The sequence below is a fragment of the Harmonia axyridis genome, chromosome 4, assembly GCF_914767665.1.
Source record: "Harmonia axyridis chromosome 4, icHarAxyr1.1, whole genome shotgun sequence".
NCBI classification, from domain to species: Eukaryota; Metazoa; Arthropoda; class Insecta; order Coleoptera; family Coccinellidae; genus Harmonia; species Harmonia axyridis.
In genome coordinates this window covers 43,303,523-43,323,901 of record NC_059504.1, presented here as the reverse complement: position 1 = coordinate 43,323,901, position 20,379 = coordinate 43,303,523, and the positions used below count along the sequence as shown (strand labels likewise).

Genomic DNA, 20,379 nt, shown 5'->3' with positions numbered 1-20,379 from the left:
CATCGACCGAAACTAACTAACAATCGATTAATTCCAGTTTGATCGCAATGCATTCACGGGGGCGGAGAAATTTAATTGAAGGTCGGCAGATCGATAATTACAAAAACCGAATTCAGCTCTTGATTTATCCGTTTAATAAGAACCCAACCATACATAACCTACGTTAATGAGCAATCGAGAGATATTCTGTGGTTGGAAACGCTGACGTGTGTGTGTGTAGGTGAGTTAGATTTCCCATTAAATTCGATATCGAATCTTCAACACTTTGGACTCGATGATATTCCAGCTGAGGATGTGATATTATGATTTTATTGAAGATAGGGATGGAGACGATTAACACATCCTTTATTGGTCAATTTTTATGGAATGATTCATGTTTGTTTCCAATGCACAAGCATTTCACTGAATGATAGTGTAATCAATATCGGAATGGAGTTGGGTAAAATGGTACTCATAATGCGAGTGCGATAATGCTCGAGTGCCGCAATAAACTTTTCCTACCTACTTTTCAGAAGGCATGAGTTAATACAGATGAAAATGTGCAATTATTGATGATCAAAGTTCGATCCGACTTCCACTTGAAATGAATCGTTGATCTATAAAAAGTGAATTCAATTCGTTTTTATTATACAAGGTGCGCCACGAGGATTAAATTGACAATCCAAAAGTGCATTCTTCTCTTCATAAGTTTAATACAGGGTGATTTTCGATTTTCACAGAAAAATTCGATACGTCATAATTTTTGCACGGTGACCGTGAATCAATTAAATTTTTCAGGGAATATTGTCTTCCAGAACTTTTAGGCACCAACATACACTGCGCAAAAGCATTAACGCACATTATGGAAATCTCAAATTTATTCTACAACTGAAGGTGTTCTCAGTGATAATTATTTTTATCAGAATTATGCATGCATATGTTATCCACTTTCAACGTTTTTCTTGAATACAGATGTTTTTTCCCAGCAGGAATAAAAAAAGATGAGATTATCACATTTTGAATGTATTGGCTCCATTCTGAAATCAGTTGTTCTCGATCAATTCTAGTGATCAATAGTTTTTCTTTCGTTTGATTTTCTCCACTCGATCGCTATGCAACGCGAAACACACAATTTGACCCAAGAGGAATGTGCGCAAGCGGTAGTTTTGCGAGAAGAAGGGTGGACATACACAAGAATTGCAGAAAAGTTTGGAGTTTCCCATACAAGTGTGTCCAGAATGTTGCAGCGATTCAGGGAGACAGGTATGAATGTCCGAAGACCAGGACAGGGTAGACCACGGGTAACAACTGCCATTCAAGAACGTTACTTGAGAGTTTCTTCGTTGAGACAACGGTTTGCAACCGCTCGCCTCCTTCAAAATCAGCTTGAGCAAACTCATGGGTTGCAAATTAGCACTCAGACAATAAGAAATCGCCTCAGAGAATATGATTTAAGGCCTCGTGTCGCGGCGAGTGGCCCAGCTCTTACCCCAGCCCATCGAAGGGCGCGTTTGGATTTTGCGAGAGAGCATATCCATTGGGAAGAGGCTGATTGGGAAAGAGTTCTCTTCACAGATGAGTCTAGATTCTGCCTCTACTATTGTGATCGACGTTTCCTTTTATACAGACGTCCACATGAAAGATATGCTCAGTGTACTCTTTCCCAATCAGCCTCTACCCAATGGATATGCTCTCTCGCAAAATCCAAACGCGCCCTTCGATGGGCTGGGGTAAGAGCAGAAACGTCAACATTGTTATGTGGAATGGCATCAGGTCGTCTTTTCTGATGAATCTCGATTCTTCTTGGGTGCACACGAAGGCCTAAGATGGGTTAGACGACGTCGGGGACAAAGACGTGAACCTCAGTTTGATGTTGAGCGTCATATGGAGCCATATGTTCTCCTTTACCTTAACTGGCTTGAGAATCCAATATTTCAGCAAGATGATGCCTGACCTCATGTTGCTATGGCCTCCCAGATCTCCCGATCTTTCACCCATAGAGCATTTTTAGGACATAATGGGTAGAAGGCTTGAAAATTTACCATAGCCCCTTTGAACATTGGCGGCTCTGAGACATGTTGCTTGGGATAGTATGCCTCAAGAAGAAATGGACCATCTTATTGCATCAATGCCGAGACGTGTTGGGGAGTGGAACACATTAATAACAAACTTATTAGAAACATTGTTTTTTTCTCCAAATTTCAATCATTTACTCCTTGCTTCAGTATCTATGTTATACCAAAAAAAAAATGAATTTAAGCAGCTCCTTCTGGGTGTTGCAGTTTTTTTTTGTAAGTTAGTATATTTCATCATATTAGTAGGTGTATCTTCGAAATCTTATAGGTATATAGAAAGTAAAAAGCACCAATATTGGATATTAGTCACTTTTGAATTTCATCAATCTGAAAATCGTTAATTCCATTGCAAAATAAACCTTTGTGCATAATGCGCAGCATTTTCTTATTTGATTCCTTTTACCAGCCTTCTTAAGGTTGGGGTCTATCAATTTCTTTTGAAATGTCAAGATTAGGATCTGAATTGTATGGGGCCGTACCATGTTGAGAACCATCTTCCTTGAATGAAACGAACTTATGGCGAATTCGAGACCTGAAAAAATGGTGTCTCTCACAATGAAGACATCTCTTGCTTCGTGACTAGCGGCGCATACAATCAAAGGAACGAAGAAATATTTTTGTCGGTCTGTTTGGCGAATGGGTAGCTGCAAATAAAGAGATTCGTGCCTAACAGTCACGCAGAGAGAGCCAAGGCTAACGTGACTATTAATTTCGGCTAATCTAGAGGTAAGGATCGGTCATTTCTCGGAACGGACTATATGGACCACTATGTACAGACTCTTTATTCACAAGTTATGAAATTTAGTTAGAAAATCTGGGTAAGGCACATATGAATGTATGGAGCTTTGGCAAAATTGTTCATATTTGCTCATCGGTCCATTTGGCTATCATATCTCATTTGGATAAACTAAACTGCGCAAAAAAATTAACGCACATTCTGAAAATCTCAATTTTAATGAAAGTTATCTCTACTTTGACTTTATAACTTATTTTTTATGTTCTCTCGGGAAGGTTTTGAACGAAACAAGACACATTAAATGGACGAAAAATTCAGGATTTCACCGAATCTTATGTGAAAAAAGAGAAATAAACAATTTTCAAAATACTGGAATGCTGATAAGTGATTAAATACTTGATATTTCCACCCCTTGCGTTAATTACAGCATTCAACCAGAAGTGCGCTTCATCGCTAAACAAAATAAAATGGACGTAGTGCGCGATACGTATTCCGCACAGAACCATTATTTTCGAAATGAAATTGCACTATTTGTAAGCGTTGTTCGAGCATGATGAATTGCCAAACCAAACTGAGAATAAATCACTTGACAGCTGTTAAATCGGTCGCCATATTGAACAGTAATGCCAACTTAAAGTTATATACCTCGAAAAAAAACACCCGTTAGAACCTGTGAAAACAGGGGATAAAAATTGCAGAAAAGCTTGTTTGAAAAAAAGAATCAAACCCAGATTAAGGACAGGAGGCATATCGTCGGCTAAGAGTGTAAATCTGCTAAGTCCATTTTGAACAATTTCACAGGAGACCAAAAAAACCGTACAGTACAGTGTGATAATAATAATAATAAGAGAGTTTATTCATGAAAATACATTCAATAGAGTTTATTGAATGTATTTTCATGAATAAACTCTCTTATTATTATTATTATCACACTGTACTGTACGGTTTTTTTGGTCTCCTGTGAAATTGTTCAAAATGGACTTAGCAGATTTACACTCTTAGCCGACGATATGTCAAATTGTACTTAAAGTAGGTATGTGTATGAAAATAGGTCACCCATCCGGATGAAGACCCTACCCAACACTGGCCTTGTATAAAATGGAAAGCACGCAGAATTATAGACAGAAAATACTGAGAAAGAAATATTGCGAAGAATGTAATGCTAACAACTCCTACGATATCAAAACCTAGAATCCTGACCAACATGCAAATTATTTCTGGTTAAACCTTGAACTCAATAACAAACTCATTCTATGAACTCCAGATTAAATATAACATTTGCACGATTCAAATGTGGAAGAAGAGGTGAGCAAATATTCAACATTGACATTATTTTGTACTCGTATACACCCAGAGCATTGAAATCTTTACTTAATCAGAAGGCAACGTAACAGAAATATATGAAGGCAGTATGCATCATCTTTATCTTAAACAATCTTAGTGATCCAAGATTTATATCTATCTTGATTGTTTTTCATTTTTCCTTAATTTGTTTCATATATTTTCAGATTTAATCATTCTTATATGGAGATGCTCAGTTCTCGTGGAGTTTTGGAATATTTCCATAGTTTCAGAATGTATATAATTCGAAACTTTTTCCATTATATTTGGTATGAAATTGAAGTCGAGGGATAATATGCTTCAGAAATTAGCTTGTTCTTTATGAGATGCTGATACCAGCACTTTTAGTACGGCAGCTTTGGCCTTGTTTTTTCCTGCTGCTAAATACTGTTGTTTTGTTTGGTTTAATAGTGCTCAGGTTTATAAAATTGATGCACAGTTTAATGTTTTTATGAGAATTATCAGTGGACCTATTAGATCTACACCTTTACATTGGATACCAGTGCTATCACTTCCGCCTCATATTCGTAGACAGGTCTCACTCAAGAAATCTTGGGAAAAATTTCATTTTTACCCGAACATATTTTCAATTATATCTTACATCCCAGATATAGTCCAGTAGATAAATAAACATAAACTTTTTTAGAATGGGTGGCTAACTTAAAATCTATATAATGAAAACTATTACATCTATTATTGCTTCCTTGTTCTTTTCTTTTTGATTTAAGATTCAATTATGATTATATGCGTCGTTAACTTTTGGTGAAAAGGAAGGATATACAAAAGATTTTGTTTGGTTGAAAAAGAAGCCCTTCAATATAAATATTTTCTGTTCATTCTCTGAGCAAGTACAAAAACTAATCTCTACACCTAAAGGGTGTTTTTTTTAGAGCTATAGAACTTTAAATTGCAATAAAACAACGATGGATTATTCGATTGACATGAATTTTATTTATCCGCAAGATAATCTTGTGGCATTACATTTTGAATATGATTTCTGGCATATGACCGCCACGGCTGTCTCGGATGTAGTCCAATCTGGAAGTCCAATTTTCGATGCGATTACTTTTTCCAACATTTGTGGCCGTATATCGGCAATAACACGGCGAATGTTGTCTTCCAAATGGTCAAGGGTTTGTGGCTTATCCGCATAGACCAATGACTTTACATAGCCCCACAGAAAGTAGTCTAACGGTGTTAAATCACAAGATCTTGTAGGCCAATTCACAGGTCCAAAACGTGATATTAGGCGGTCACCAACGTGTTTTTCAATAAATCTATTGTGACACGAGCTGTATAACATGTTGCGCCGTCTTGTTGGAACCACAGCTCCTGGACATCATGGTTGTTCAATTCAGGAATAAAAACGTTAGTAATCATGGCTCTATACCGATCACCATTGACTGTAACGTTCTAGCCATCATCGTTTTTGGAGAAGTACGGACCAATGATTCCACCAGCCCATAAAGCGCACCAAACAGTCAGTTTTTCTGGATGTAACGGTGTTTCGACATACACTTGAGGATTAGCTTCACTCCAAATGCGGCAGTTTTGTTTGTTGACGTAGCCATTCAACCAGAAGTGCGCTTCATCGCTAAACAAAATAAAATGGACGTAGTGCGCGATACGTATTTCGCACAGAACCATTATTTTCAAAATGAAATTGCACTATTTGCAAGCGTTGTTCAGGCGTGAGTCTATTTATGATGAATTGCCAAACCAAACTGAGAAGAAATCACTTGACTGCTGATAAATCGGTCGCCATCTTGAACAGTAATGCCAACTTAAAGTTAGGTACATACCTCGAAAAAAACACCCGTTACAAAAACTAATCTCTACACCTATATGGGGAGGTAGAGTTTTTGCTGAGATTTTTATCTGTGCTCTTGTATCATACGCTAAAATGTATGATGCCGCGTTCACATTTTCTCTGCTAATACCTACTGATATTTATCTACCAATGCTTCATTGTTTGAAATGAAGTTAATTTGTTCTTCTTGAAAGCATATATGTAGGTATATAAAATTTGGTGCAAAAATCGATCGCAATTGTTTTTTTCTTTGAAGCATAACGTGACGAATCATGAATTTTGAGATCTACAAATCGAGCGATAAAATTGAAAAAAACTCAAAATCATTTTGAACATTTTGAGGTTGAGAATATTGTGTTCTGAACAGAAGCTGATTACCTTGCGTGTAGATTATGCAGCTCAGCCCTGAGTATACAGGCGAGTAATATTTTTCCGCTAAGATCTTGACCTTAGTTTATCAGTTCAACCCAGAATAGCTGCACTCATTTAGTAAAGTGAAGGAGTTACTCCTCACCTGGTCTGCCCCAATTCTCAATCTTATCGAAACTTCTGAGAGGTCACGATTTGTGTCTCCTAATAGAAAATCGATGCAAATCTCATTTTCCTTGCGTTACTAGCAGATATAACTCACGATAGTCAGGTATATGATGCAGCGAAAATTTCGACGATAATTCCTTCAGGAAAGGATAATACCACCTTGAATTTCATGATTGAATGATTTATGATCGTCCAACTGCTTATTTGGGTTAATGAATGTGAGGAAGATTGGGGTCAGAAGAATCGAAAGGCGTAACGACGTGAAATTATAAACTTCACGAGAAAAAGAAAAATAGAAAAATCACGTTGGATACTTTTGCGAACTTGATGCTCATCTGCCAATTTTCAATTGAATTCTGTTCCGACTATTTTTAAATTAGAAATCTACTCAAAGGGTGGTCCAATTAGCGCTTTGGAATTTCATAATGTAGTGAAATATGAGCGACAATGTTGCATGTGACAAATAATTATCCAACAGTTTTGTAGGTGAGGTTCTTACAAAACATGGAAACATGGAACATTAATTTGACACCAGAGTTTCGAAATCATTGAACTTTAGTATCAAAACGAAAGCTCTTTAAAGGCAACTCAGCGTGAATTTCGTGCAAGTTATAAGAGACATGATCGATCAAGTGGAAGAAATAATTTGTAATGTTGTTGAAAGATGTGGAAATAAATTTACGCCCTTGGATGAAATAATTCCACGCACAAAATTTTTGACATCACCAACTACTCGATATGGACATTTCGACCAATTTTGGACCTACATCAGACCAGTACCACAAATTCAAATTCAATACCAAACTGAATACCCATATGAAATTTCATCAAAATCGGATGAGAATTGTAGAAGTTCCAAAGATACACAGAACCACAGACAATTATTCAGAATTATTTATTATTCAGAATTTCCTGAAAATTATGAAATCGTAGACCAAATTTTTTTTCATTCCAAAAGTAAAGCAATAATGAATAAAATATGTTGGAAATAAGTCAAAATGTGCTTATCCTAATTAATCGTAAAATATTAATCAACCTTTGAAGAGAAGCATACTGGTTTATTTCCTAATAAATACATCATTATCGTGATTTCGATAGTTTAGGTAATGTCTTTTCATCTTACTGCCATGTTCAGTCATGTTATTCCTTTTTACTCAAATTGCCATAAGGTGTACAACTTTGCTTCCGCCGTTTTGCAATAGATGGCTGTAGCGGTAAGTGGAAGTCGAAATGAATAGATCGTAGATGTCATATATTAGTTAGGTATTTGTGAACATAACGCCATCGAAATATTATTCGATAATTTTGCATGACAGCGTGTTGTCATAAAAACTGCATGAGTTCATTTTCATTTTTGGAGAAAGAGCCCGACACCGAAGGTGGAGGGGAATATTTCCCGAATAAACTGTTACATTACTTGTCAAACTGATTTAGAATGGAATTGCCATATATTAGAACTGTGTAAGATGCATAGAAACTATGCATCTATGAACAGAAAAATAATCGCAGTGCTGTTTGACTTCCTACAATGCTGTAATTTTCGATAATTGTTCTCCATATGCATAGAATTTTTGACAGGAGGGAAATATTCGATTAAACATATCAGCTTACGAACCAAATTCTCGTTATTTGCAGGAGGTTTTAATTTTCTGCTTTAATATGAAGAATTTTGCGGCTGAGACTCATCGAATGCTCTCAAATACCTGGGAGAAAGGGATTTCTGCATCGCATTGTGACAAAATCGCTTCATTACGATAATCTCAAGAGCAGAAAATCATGGGGATATCTCGGTCATGCTTCCACGTCGACGGCCAAACCTTATGGTCACGGTTCCAAGGTCATGTTCAGTATTTGATGTGTTCAGTCCGAGGAACTGTATTATGAGTTGTTAAAACCGACTGAAACAATCACAGGCGATCGTTATTGAACGCAATTGATGTGTTCGAGCCGAGCATTGAAAGACAAACGTCCGCAATACAAAAAGAGATGATAAAGTGATTTTACAGCATGACAATGCTCGATCCCATATTGCGAAAGTGGTCAGGATTTACTTGGAAACCTTGAAATGAGAATTTCTACCAAACCCACCGTATTCTTCAGACGTTGCTTCCTTGGTTTTTCACTTGTTTCGATCAATGGCACACGGTCTGACTGACCAGCACTTCCTGTCTTAAAGAGAAGTGAAAAATTTGATCGGTTTGTTGATCCCTTCAAAAGATGACCAGTTTTTTCAACGCGGGATTCGTTGGACAATACTTTGAATCGTATCTGTATAACCATTTTTTTACAATAAAGCCTCGAATTTCGGAAACAAAAAACGGCGGAAGCAGAGTTGTACGCCTATGTAATAAGCAAAATTGCAGGATTTAAGAGGAAAGGGACTATCCATTCATGCGGGAAAAACATTGATGCATGCAGAAAAGTGCGGTACTTTTGGCATCGTTAGATCTTTTAGTATATTATTTTTAATAATAAACCTTTGGAATCGGTCAAGGAAAAAAATATCAACCCCCTGAAGTTTTTTCAGTTGCATGCCGTTTAAAATTGGTGGAAATGGAATAAACCTTTTCCGAGTTTTCCGCAACTCTACGAATTTTTCATCATTTTCATTTTGAACAAACTGTGGATCTCAGTTTTCGCAGTTGAGAGGAAGGTACCCTTCGAAGTCTCAACAAGTTATTTGATATTTGCTGGAATCGTACAGGTGGTCCAGTACTGGTCCTTCTCACATGAAAATAACGACGTTGCCGCGTCTATCGAAAATACAGAAATATCACGAATTTTCTGAATTTATCTAACTTTTTTCGTGCTAAATATACATTGGTGCTTGCTAGCCCTCTGAGACACAGACAGTGCGTCTGATATAGTTCAAATGCAATTACTCGGCCAGCGGCGCTTCTTGTTTTCTTAGGAAACAAAAAATTGGCTACGACAAGAAATCTTTTTCAATGCTCAGGAATATCCTATATTTTAAAGATATTATTGATTTTCACTTTTTCAAATGTTGCGTTCTGTATGACCTCGTCGAAGATGAAATTATTATGATTTACCAAGAAAGACCGATATGTTGAAATGTTTCCCTCATTTGAATTATTACTATTATACGACTTCACTCAATTTGCTGATCTGGAAGGGCAGAGAAATAGAGCAACGATAATCATAAGTCATAATAATGGATTGTGTTTACCAAACTATTGTTTACCTCGTATTTATGACTTCATTGTTCTGATTCTATTCAGAATAAGAGCTCCATTGTGGGGATTTAGAAAAATTGGATTAGTCTATTTCCTCCTACGAGCAAATCACAACAGATCATTGGTACAGCAATGATGGGGACATTTTGGTCATTCATAATATGAATTTATGGTAATGGATGACAAGAACCAAATGCCAATAACAACAGAGACATGTCGATCTACGTTTGCATGGGCAAATTTTTTCATTTTCAATAGAAAATCGCGCTACTAAATTTTATTCAGAAATTTGGAGGTAAAGTCTTCAAAAAAATTAAAAAACCCTATTTGGATTTCATTATAATTAGGAATGTTGTTCAAAATTTTATCTCACATGAAAATATGATATGATCCGGACAAAATCTCAACGAAGTTTGTGCATAGTTAATTTTCTCTTGAACCCTTTGGCCATTCTTAGGAATAATATTTTTGGACCTTGATTCATTGGGAACATAAATGTTCAGATGACGTCCTTTTTTATACTTCCTTTTTTTACTTCCTTTTTGTTATATATAGGGGTGAACAAAAAAAATGGAAAGTAAGGTTTTATTCAGAACACCCAGTGAACTGATTCCTTGATAGAGATTGCGATTCAAAACAATTCCTCGTTCAATACTATATGAAGTGCTGTAATTTCTCTCAAAAGGGTGTTCTGAATCTAACTTACCTTTCATTTTTTTGTTTTCCCCTGTATATAACAAAAAAAGGAAGTATAAAAAAGGAACAGTTATGTGGCCGATTAATCCAGCTACAAGTTAAAATAAAAATATCTGAAATCGGTTCAAGAGAAAATGATCTACAAACTTCATTGGGATTTTTCTGTTCCCCTTATTTTGCCGGTGTGTTTATAAATCAAAATCTGTCTTGAAGCCATCTCATGAATTACTCTTGATAAGAAATCTGAAACTAGATTGGAAAAAGAAATATTGCTGTTTTTGGTGATTAGTTGATATCTCAGGGTAATAAACATAGATAGAGGCAGCATATGTCATTTTCATTAAGTAAATTTTGTCCCCAACATGAACTATCAAATTTGGCATGAAGCGCGCGGAAATGAAAACATATCAGTGATATGATATTTCACTAAATTGGCGAGTTTCTCCACAAAGAACGCAATTCCTATGTTCCATATAATAATAGTGAATCAACGTTTCATATCAACTCCAAATATATTGAAATATGTAAATACTCAAATATATCAGAAATTCAGAAAATAAACTTTAAGCGCGCCACGTGAAACAACCGATAATACTAGTAGAGCAAAAGTTGCCAAACCTTGGATTTCAGCATGTAGATACAGAAAATAATAAATATTCTGCTGATTATAAATTCGACAATTAGGAATAATATCGTATTTTAAATCTTAAAATTTGCATTTATCAGATAAATATATTTCATTCAATATAATATGCATTCATAATAATATAATATAGTAAAATTTTGGATTTGAAAATATATCACAATTCGACATCTTAATCTAACCATGTTGGGGACATGTAAAAATTGTGTATACTCCCTCTATCTATGTTTATTACACTATGGTTGATATTAATAATTGAAGCAACTGCATTAGCATGATATTGAGTTCTCAATTAAAATTTGAAATTCTAATTTGAAAACCTTACTTTTTCAATTTGTTGTTCCTTATTTTTCAAACTACAATAGGATTAATTCAAATTGAGAAATGATTTCCGAAGAGAAATATAACCGCACTCGTGAGTGGAATATATTAAGTGGCACCATCTAGGTGATAATTGCGAATTATAAAAATCAAATACGAGCAAAATAAAACTTACATAAAAAAATGTCCCCATCACAGGTGCGTCATAAAAACGAATAATTCACTCCAAACCCCACTCACTGCACAACACACAACACATACGCTACCAATGATATCCAATACCCGTAATTCCCGCGGGAAAAATCAATTTTCCACCTTTTTCGCGTCGATTTCGCTCGCCTACCGGCCGGAAAAGTATAATCTGAGTCCCTGGAGTTCGCGGAAGCGCGAATAAAACATCGCAAAGTCGCGTATTCGAACTCGTCAACAATCGATCCTTCGGTACGTTACTTTACGGTGTAGACACCTATTCGGCCGAAAGGAGGCTGGAAAGGATACTTGATGGAGCGCTATCGTGAACTGTGTTGTTCCGTTTCGGGCTCCTTATCAACGATTCGGATTTTTAATATCTTCACCTGGGTTCTATTTCCCATATCGGCGCCACTCGGTTTAAGTTCAACCCGATCGAAGTTACGATAATTAAGAGGGGTCTATACCGTTTCAGCGATCAATTCAAAATAGAAAACGTTTTATTATACGCTAAAGACCATTAATTTATATGAGGTTTGCACTCTTATTCATTTTAGACAGTTCGTCTTTGCGGAAAGTCCTTTTTGTATAAATTCTTTTTGAATAAAAAAAGAATGAGATGATTTTTTTCTGAAAAAAATATATGCTTGAAATAACTTTCCCAACAAATATCAATTTTTTATGAATTTTCACATAAAAATATTATACAAAAAGTCTTGTCGATGGCTGAAAATGCGATTTTTCTGAAATTAATAATGAAGATGTAAAAACGTATTTTGAATTCTTGCATGTGGTAGAAAAGACGGTAAATCAGAGATTTACTCAACCTAAAAAGTGGTGAAAACTCAATAGAGCTGAGAAGACAGGAGTAGTTGAACTTTGGCAGATTACGAGAAAGACACGTGGTATAAACTCCTCTCAAGTGAAGGGTTATCCATTTTGTGGTTCCGAAAATAAACGTGAATTAAACAATCTTTCAATTAGAATATCGATCAAACTTAAGTTCATTTCAATATACAGGATTGAAACTATTTAGAGGGGCACTACAGGGATGTCGAATACCGTCAGAAATACTGGGTGGCTTTTGTCACAAAAAAGTTGCGTTATTCAGAGATGAGTGTGTTGGTGTGAACAGATCCAAAATATCTCCAATGGTTTCCCTGATATCTCGAAAAAACTAAAAATCGAGATTTTCTTTTCTGTTTTATAACCCATTTTCTGTTTTATAACTCATTTGTTTCTGGAGATAACTTCACGAAATTCGGTTTGTAGTCATTATCCAATATAGAGATTCTAATGGTGTCGTCAGATTTTTTCTGTGTTGCATTGTCTCAGAGACGCGATAGTCAATTTTATTCTTATGGACGCCATATTGGTTCTCCTTATGAGGGGATCAAGAAAAAAAATACGAATTCAACAATGTATCACACCCTACAAAAATATCGAGTCTGGCTACGCAAATTTGAACTTCCTTCTTATTTTCTGTTTAAGTAGTAGGCTGTTGTAAAAATTGTCAAATAACTTGTTACCTTGTTCAGTTGTTATGTGAAACCATCACTTGAGTTTTGTAAAAACTTGAATCCTGTTTGATAAGTAACGTCCTGTTAATTACATAAGCATGGCTGATACCAACACTTTACATAGCGTACAACTGAGAATGTCTTAATTTTAAAAACTCAAGTGGTGGTTTCACATACCAACTATCAACAAATTTATTTGACAATTCTTGCACCAAGGAAGTTCAAATTTGCATAGCTACAATCGGTTTTTTTTTTTAGAGTGTGATACATTGTTGAATTCGTAATTTTCTCTTTATCACCCCATAAGGAGAACCAAAGAAAAAAAGTTATCTTCAAAAACAAATGAGTTATACAAAAAAAATGAAATCTCCATCATTAGTTTTATCGAGATATCACGGAAACCATTGGAGATATTTTGGATCTGTTTATACCATCCCTAAATAACGCAACTTTCAAGAATATAAGCCACCCTGTATTTTTAAAGTTTTTTGATATCCCTGTAGTGCCCCTCTGAATAGTTCTGTCCCTGTAATGCTTGAACCTGACCATTATGTGTGGTATACATCATCATTTAAATCTCCGCGTGATCTCTCACAGGACTCGATCCTTTTGGGGTAATTTTGGATCACTCACCGGCACATTTCTGGTAATATCTCACCAACAAATGACAAGATATTGGAGACTAATTCACCTCTAAGAATCAATAAAGTAAAGTCTTGGGAATTTTTCTCACGATAAAGCCGAAACCGGTCTTGTCTTTTTCAATTTCATATAATTTATTTCAGGACAAATCTTTAATCCTCAATTTCAAAGAAATACTGGCCAATCACTTCAACAGACCAAGTTGCACACCATACAGTGATTTTTGATTTTTTGTAGATGTAATGGTCTCCAGTTATGTATATGAAAAATTTCACTGCCCCATACTTCACAATTCTGCTTGTTGATGTAGCCACCGAATGAAAAATTGGCCTCATCACTGAAGAGAATTTTATGAGAAAAATTGTCATCTAAACGTTGTTTTTCAAGCACTCTATCGGCATAGGCTCTACACATTCCAAGGTCAGCTGACTTTATTTATTGTGCTGAACTTATAAGGATGATGATGCAAATCCAGATGCAAAAGACGCAACAAGAACCATGAAAAGTTAAAAAAATATCAAAAAACAAAAATTTAATGTTTCATTGACAACTGTTCCTACCCAGTTCAAATTGCGTGTATTAAGAAGAATATCAATTTGCAAACTTCTTGCAAATTTTCCTGTCAATAATGACGTTACAACCATAGAAATTTTGAGCAAAATATCTGAAATGAAATGAGGAGAGCACTGACGTGAAGTCGGGAGCTTCTTAGCGATCGTTCATTCTTGCGTAAATTACATCCATGGATACCACATCTAATTACTTCTTTAGTTTTGCGATCTCCAAAAGAGCAAGTGGCGCATGAATACGAAAGCTCAAATGATCGTGACTTCATGTCAGCGCTTTCCCCATTTATTAGATTATTATTAGCCTATTAGAGATCAGATAATTGTTGTCCGTATTATAAGGAATATGATGTATTAAAACGTCATTGTTGTAGGTTATTTTATATAGAACAGGAGTTATGATGATACAATACTATTAAATTCGGGCATGAACATGTGAATGATTATTTAACATATTAATATAGAACTTCTCTCTCAAATAAAAACCACAAACAAATGGGTAAAGCTGAAATTTCTTTGAAACAAATACACAACTCGAATGAAAACTTGTGTGTATACACAACAAGAAGATCTGGTTCATGAGATTAAGCCTTCATTTTCCAACAAGTTAAATTACCCAATTACAGAAAAATATAACTCCAAAATACAACAAGAAATTACCAAAAACATTATGAGAAAAAAACTTATCCTAAAAATGGAAGAACATCACCAATTTCTTCCTACAGAAGAACTTCAAATCATCAGCGAACATCAAAATAGACATTGACATAAACAATAGGCACCCATCCTAGAATTCATTAAAATCTCTAGTTGAAAGAAATTCATTCCTACCAAATCTGTATCAAAATAGGTTAATTAGATAATTCGCAAAATCCAAAAGAGTGTAGCCAAACGGGCTGACTAGGATTTACTTATACCGCAAGTTTTGATATCAGGAAATGTGATAAGAGTATTGAATATGCAATGAAATAGCTGATAATACTTTTTTATTGTCGATATATTCTATCATTTCTCGCGTGATTCACGTGTTTGATCCGATGTCAAATAAAATATTTTGGTTGGTTTTTAACAAGCTGCGAATCATCGAAGGCCAAAGATAAAATTTGAATTTACTAGAATTAGGGCGATTGGGTTCCCTGATGTTCGATTTCCAATATCGATATTACCATATTGTGTAGGTACCCTAAGCGACAATTTTTTTTCATAATAAATTACCTTGATTGAAGTTGACTATGGGAAACGTAATGAAGGAACTAGGACTTTCATGATACATTCCAATATTACAATATTGCATATAAGTAAAGGGTGTTTTTTAGAGCTATAGAACTTTAAATTGCAATAAAACAACGATGGATTATTCGATTGACATGAATTTTATTTATCCGCAAGATAATCTTGTGGCATTATATTTTAAATATGATTTCTGGTATATGACCGCCACGGCTGGCTTGGATGTAGTCCAATCTGGACGTCCAATTTTCGATGACATTTTGCAACATTTGTGGCCGTATATCGGCAAAAACACGACGAATGTTGTCTTCCAAATGATCAAGGGTTTGTGGCTTATCCGCATAGACCAAGGACGGTATTAAATCACAAGATCTTGGAGGCCAATTCAAGGTCCAAAACGTGAAATTAGGCGGTCACCAAACGTGTCTTTCAATAAATCGATTGTGGCACGAGCTGTGTGACATGTTGCGCCGTCTTGTTGGAACCACAGCTCCTGGACATCATGGTTGTTCAATTTAGGAATGAAAAAGTTAGTGATCATGGCTCTATACCGATCACCATTGACTGTAACGTTCTGGTCATCATCATTTTTGGAGAAGTGATTCCACAAGCCCATAAAGCGCACCAAACAGTCAGTTTTTCTGGATGTAACGGTGTTTCGACATACACTTGAGGATTAGCTTCACTCCAAATGCGGCAGTTTTGTTTGTTGACGTAGCCATTCAACCAGAAGTGCGCTTCATCGCTAAACAAAATAAAATGGACGTAGTGCGCGATACGTATTCCGCACAGAACCATTATTTTCGAAATAAAATTGCACTATTTGCAAGCGTTGTTCAGGCCTGAGTCTATTGCCAAACTAAACTGAGAATAAATCATCTAACAGCTGTTAAATCGGTCGCCATCTTAAAGCCATATACCTCGAAAAAAAAACACCCAATGTTTTCTTTTTGTTTTGTTTTGGCTATTTCTATACAGATAAGAAAATTTCAATTCAAACATTAGCTACAAATAATTACCGAAAACTTTCTTATTTCAGTATTTCTATATCTTATTGAATATTGAATGAATAATTTCGAAACTATCATTATTAGGGTTTCCTACACCTTATAGTTTTTTAGGAGGTACCCTCCGAAATGAAACAGTTTCTTGGCATTATTTGTGGTTAATGTTTGAATATTAATTATGAATTATGATCACAATGTATAATCCAGAATAGAATTTTTTTTTCTGTATGAAAGTGGTCAATATATCTACTGAAAACAATTATGTCTATATCGACGACCTAAATGGTTTCTCTTCATGAAATGAAAAAAACCTTAATCCACTCAAATTTTAGTCATCTATGCAATTCAAATTCCTTGCGAAATACGAACAAATTCGCAAATACTATCATGCAGATAAACCTTAGGCAAGTAAATGTGTAAACAATCGCATGTTTAAAACATAAATCTCATATTGTTAGCATCGTCATCTTGACCTCCAAGAGCACAATGCACGGCTAGACTGGCATTTTTCGAAACCAGAGTAAAGTCAATGCCTTCGCATGACTTTGCACTTGAATAGAAGAGTTTATTAGTTTCCAAACGCAGCCATACATGTTTATACCGGAGCTGAGTATAGGAGTGTATTGCATGTTAGGTGGATTGAAATCCATCGGATTTTTGGTCTGTTTCTCGTATTTGATTTAGGCATTGATATATGATTCACAAAATACATGAACTGTAGGTTTGAACCTATTTGATTGAAAAAAAAAATATTAACAATAAAAGATTACATGTGATATTAATTTTTCTCAGAAAATAACCAATTTTTTCGAATGACTTGTGACTGAAATTTTCAAATATTGAAAAATAATGCACCAGTATCTTCCTCATTTTCCTCACATTCATATTTCACTTCTATTACCTCGATCAATATTTTTCTTATTACATCTGTTTCACCACCCTAAAGACAAATACTCATCTGACTGTTTGTTTTATGTATTTTTTATTTATTTTATCTTGACTTGAGTTTACTAAAGTTTTATTAATGAATGAAGAACATACTAGTATTGTCCGGAATAGGTATCGTTATATTCTTTCAACTTTTATCCACAACCAGTTATAACCACCATTATGATCAAAAAAATATAGTATAAAAACCTATTACTTATTGAATTTTCATCAATACATATACCATATTATTGAGTTTGAACGGCCAACATAATTTTTGGTACATTTACGGAACTAAACTAAATTGTTCTCATAAATGAAGAAAAAAAACTTATTGATAAGAAGTTTTTAGTGTTTAGGTTTTCCAATAAGACATTTCATTTTGATATTAAAAAAAAGTACATTTTAAAACAAATCAATTGATGTACATTTCTTGTCGAAGAGTAAGTAATGCCATTAATGAAAGAGAGCTATATCAGCCAAATGGCCACCGGCTACAGTTGGAGCACCCTTTTCATAAAATTTTTCATGATCAAATCGCACATTTGCAGCTTTATGTCCTTAATAATACCAAATTTCATTTTTAAGGTCTAGAATCAATTGTGGTATATTGGCATACTCGTAGACCTTAACTAAACCCCAAATGAAAAAGTTCAAAGGGATTAAATCACAATATCTCGGTGGCCATTTGTGATCACCTCTTCGAGAAATAACATGGCCAGAAAAAACTTTTCTTGGAAAATGGCGATTGTTTTGTTGCTTATGTGGCACGTAGCACCGTATTGTTGAAAAAAAGGCGTCAATATCAATATCAAAAACCACGAATCACGGCCTAACTCCCAAGATCGATGAGTAATCGACAAAACATTGTTTTCGTCAACACTACGGGTTACATTAGCAATATTCTCAATTTTTTTAAGTAACGCAGACTGTTTCGATTTTCACCATCACTAACTTGTCCCAAAAAACTCAATTTTTTCCACCAGTTTCGCTATTGTCGACGGAGTAGATACTTCACGACGAATTTCAATGTCTCAATGCGTTGTTGGAGCGTTTATTGTTCCATTCTTAGAGATGTCGTAGTTTCAACTTGTCAAATGTCAAAAAATGACAGTGTCAAAAAAGACAACAGTCCAGATAGTTATTCATAATGAAATCTTTTATTGGAAAACTCTGTACATCTTTTTAGGCAGTTATTAATTCCTTCAAAGTATCGAATTAAAAATATCAATCTCAAAACTTTTTCCGATTTAGGTTCGCTCAAGACTCTACATTCAAAACAACACAAGTTGGGATCATAACTTCAAAACCAATGACAATAAAAAACCAACAAATTCTACTGAAAAAGTGCCTGTAGAATGTTTTTCTTTTATTTGTACAGGCAGTAATGAAGAAGTAATGAGAACTTTTCATTTCATGCCATTTTACAATTTTCTCTTATAGCTTGAACAGTCGAATTCAAGAGGTTGCGGTTTCCACCTAATTTTTTTGAGAGAATTACTCTCAAAAATAAAGCTCGAAAATGTGCCAATCATTTTTTTTTAGCTCTGAGGGATTCTGAGATCCCCTCATTAGACAACGAATTCTATATTCAAATCCTTCTTTCTATCCAAATTGATCATCATCTAAGAAGTAAAATGATAATAATATGTGTTTATTCTCAAATAAATAATCAATAAATCATAAATAATAATAATGAGAGTGAATGCGAATGCGATGCCAACTACAAGGGAAACTTATTATTCATTAATGAAGTTCATTTAATAAAAAAAGAAAAAAAACAATTCAAATGTGACTTATAACGGGTGTTTTTTTTTCGAGGTATATAACTTTGAGTTGGCATTACTGTTCAAGATGGTGACCGATTTAACAGCTGTCAAGTGATTTATTCTCAGTTTGGTTTGGCAATTCATCATGCATAGACTCACGCCTGAACAACGCTTGCAAATAGTGCAATTTTATTTCGAAAATAATGGTTCTGTGCGGAATACGTATAGCGCACTACGTCCATTTTATTTTGTTTAGCGATGAAGCGCACTTCTGGTTGAATGGCTACGTCAACAAACAAAACTGCCGCATTTGGAGTGAAGCTAATCCTCAAATGTATGTCGAAACACCGTTACATCCAGAAAACCTGACTGTTTAGTGCGGTTTATGGGCTGGGGGAATCATTGGTCCGTACTTCTTCAAAAACGATGATGGCCAGAACGTTACAATCAATGGTGATCGGTATAGAGCCATGATTACTAACTTTTTCATTCCTGAATTGAACAACCATGATTTCCAGGAGCTTTGGTTCCAACAAGACGGCGCAACATGTCACACAGCTCGTGCCACAATCGATTTATTGAAAGACACGTTTGGTGACCGCCTAATTTCACGTTTTGGACCTGTGAATTGGCCTCCAAGATCTTGTGATTTAACACCGCTAGACTACTTTCTGTGGGGCTATGTGAAGTCATTGGTCTATGCGGATAAGCCACAAACCCTTGACCATTTGAAAGACAACATTCGCCGTGTTATTGCCGATATACAGCCACAAATGTTGGAAAAAGTGATCGAAAATTGGACGTCCAGATTGGACTACATCCGAGCCAGCCGTGGCGGTCATATGCCAGAATTCATATTTAAAATGTAATGCCACAAGACTATCTTGCGGATAAATAAAATTCATGTCAATTGAATAATCCATCGTTGTTTTATTGCAATTTAAAGTTCTATAGCTCTAAAAAAAAACACCCTTCACTAACTCAAAATTTTTATTTCACAACACAATTTGAACATCGAAACGTATATCTTTCCCGAAGGCAATCTCATTGGCAAGTCAGTGAAACTGTCTTGAGCGGGAAATTTATGCATCAATATACAAAAAAGTCTTTGGAAAACGTTCGAATGGTCACTGAAATCGTCTATATAATCTGATGAAGTATTGATGCTGGTACTAACGGAGATGGGGTTACTGCTGA

General features: G+C 35.2%; 1 protein-coding gene across 13 annotated transcripts in view; it reads right to left on the bottom strand.

Annotated features, from left to right (window-relative positions):
• The window catches only part of LOC123678523 (tensin), a 320,051-nt gene that overhangs the window by 150,736 nt on the left and 148,936 nt on the right, over positions 1-20,379 (bottom strand). Inside the window, exon 1 of one of the 13 annotated variants that reach the window (XM_045615592.1) lies at positions 11,508-11,850. The exons of 9 other annotated variants lie outside the window; for them this stretch is intronic. In XM_045615592.1, the coding sequence (XP_045471548.1) occupies positions 11,508-11,525 (18 nt within the window). In that variant the 5' untranslated portion in view covers positions 11,526-11,850. Of the gene's footprint in view, positions 1-11,507; positions 11,851-20,379 lie in introns of those variants that run through there. 3 more of the 13 variants (XM_045615579.1, XM_045615577.1, XM_045615590.1) reach the window with 3 other exon arrangements.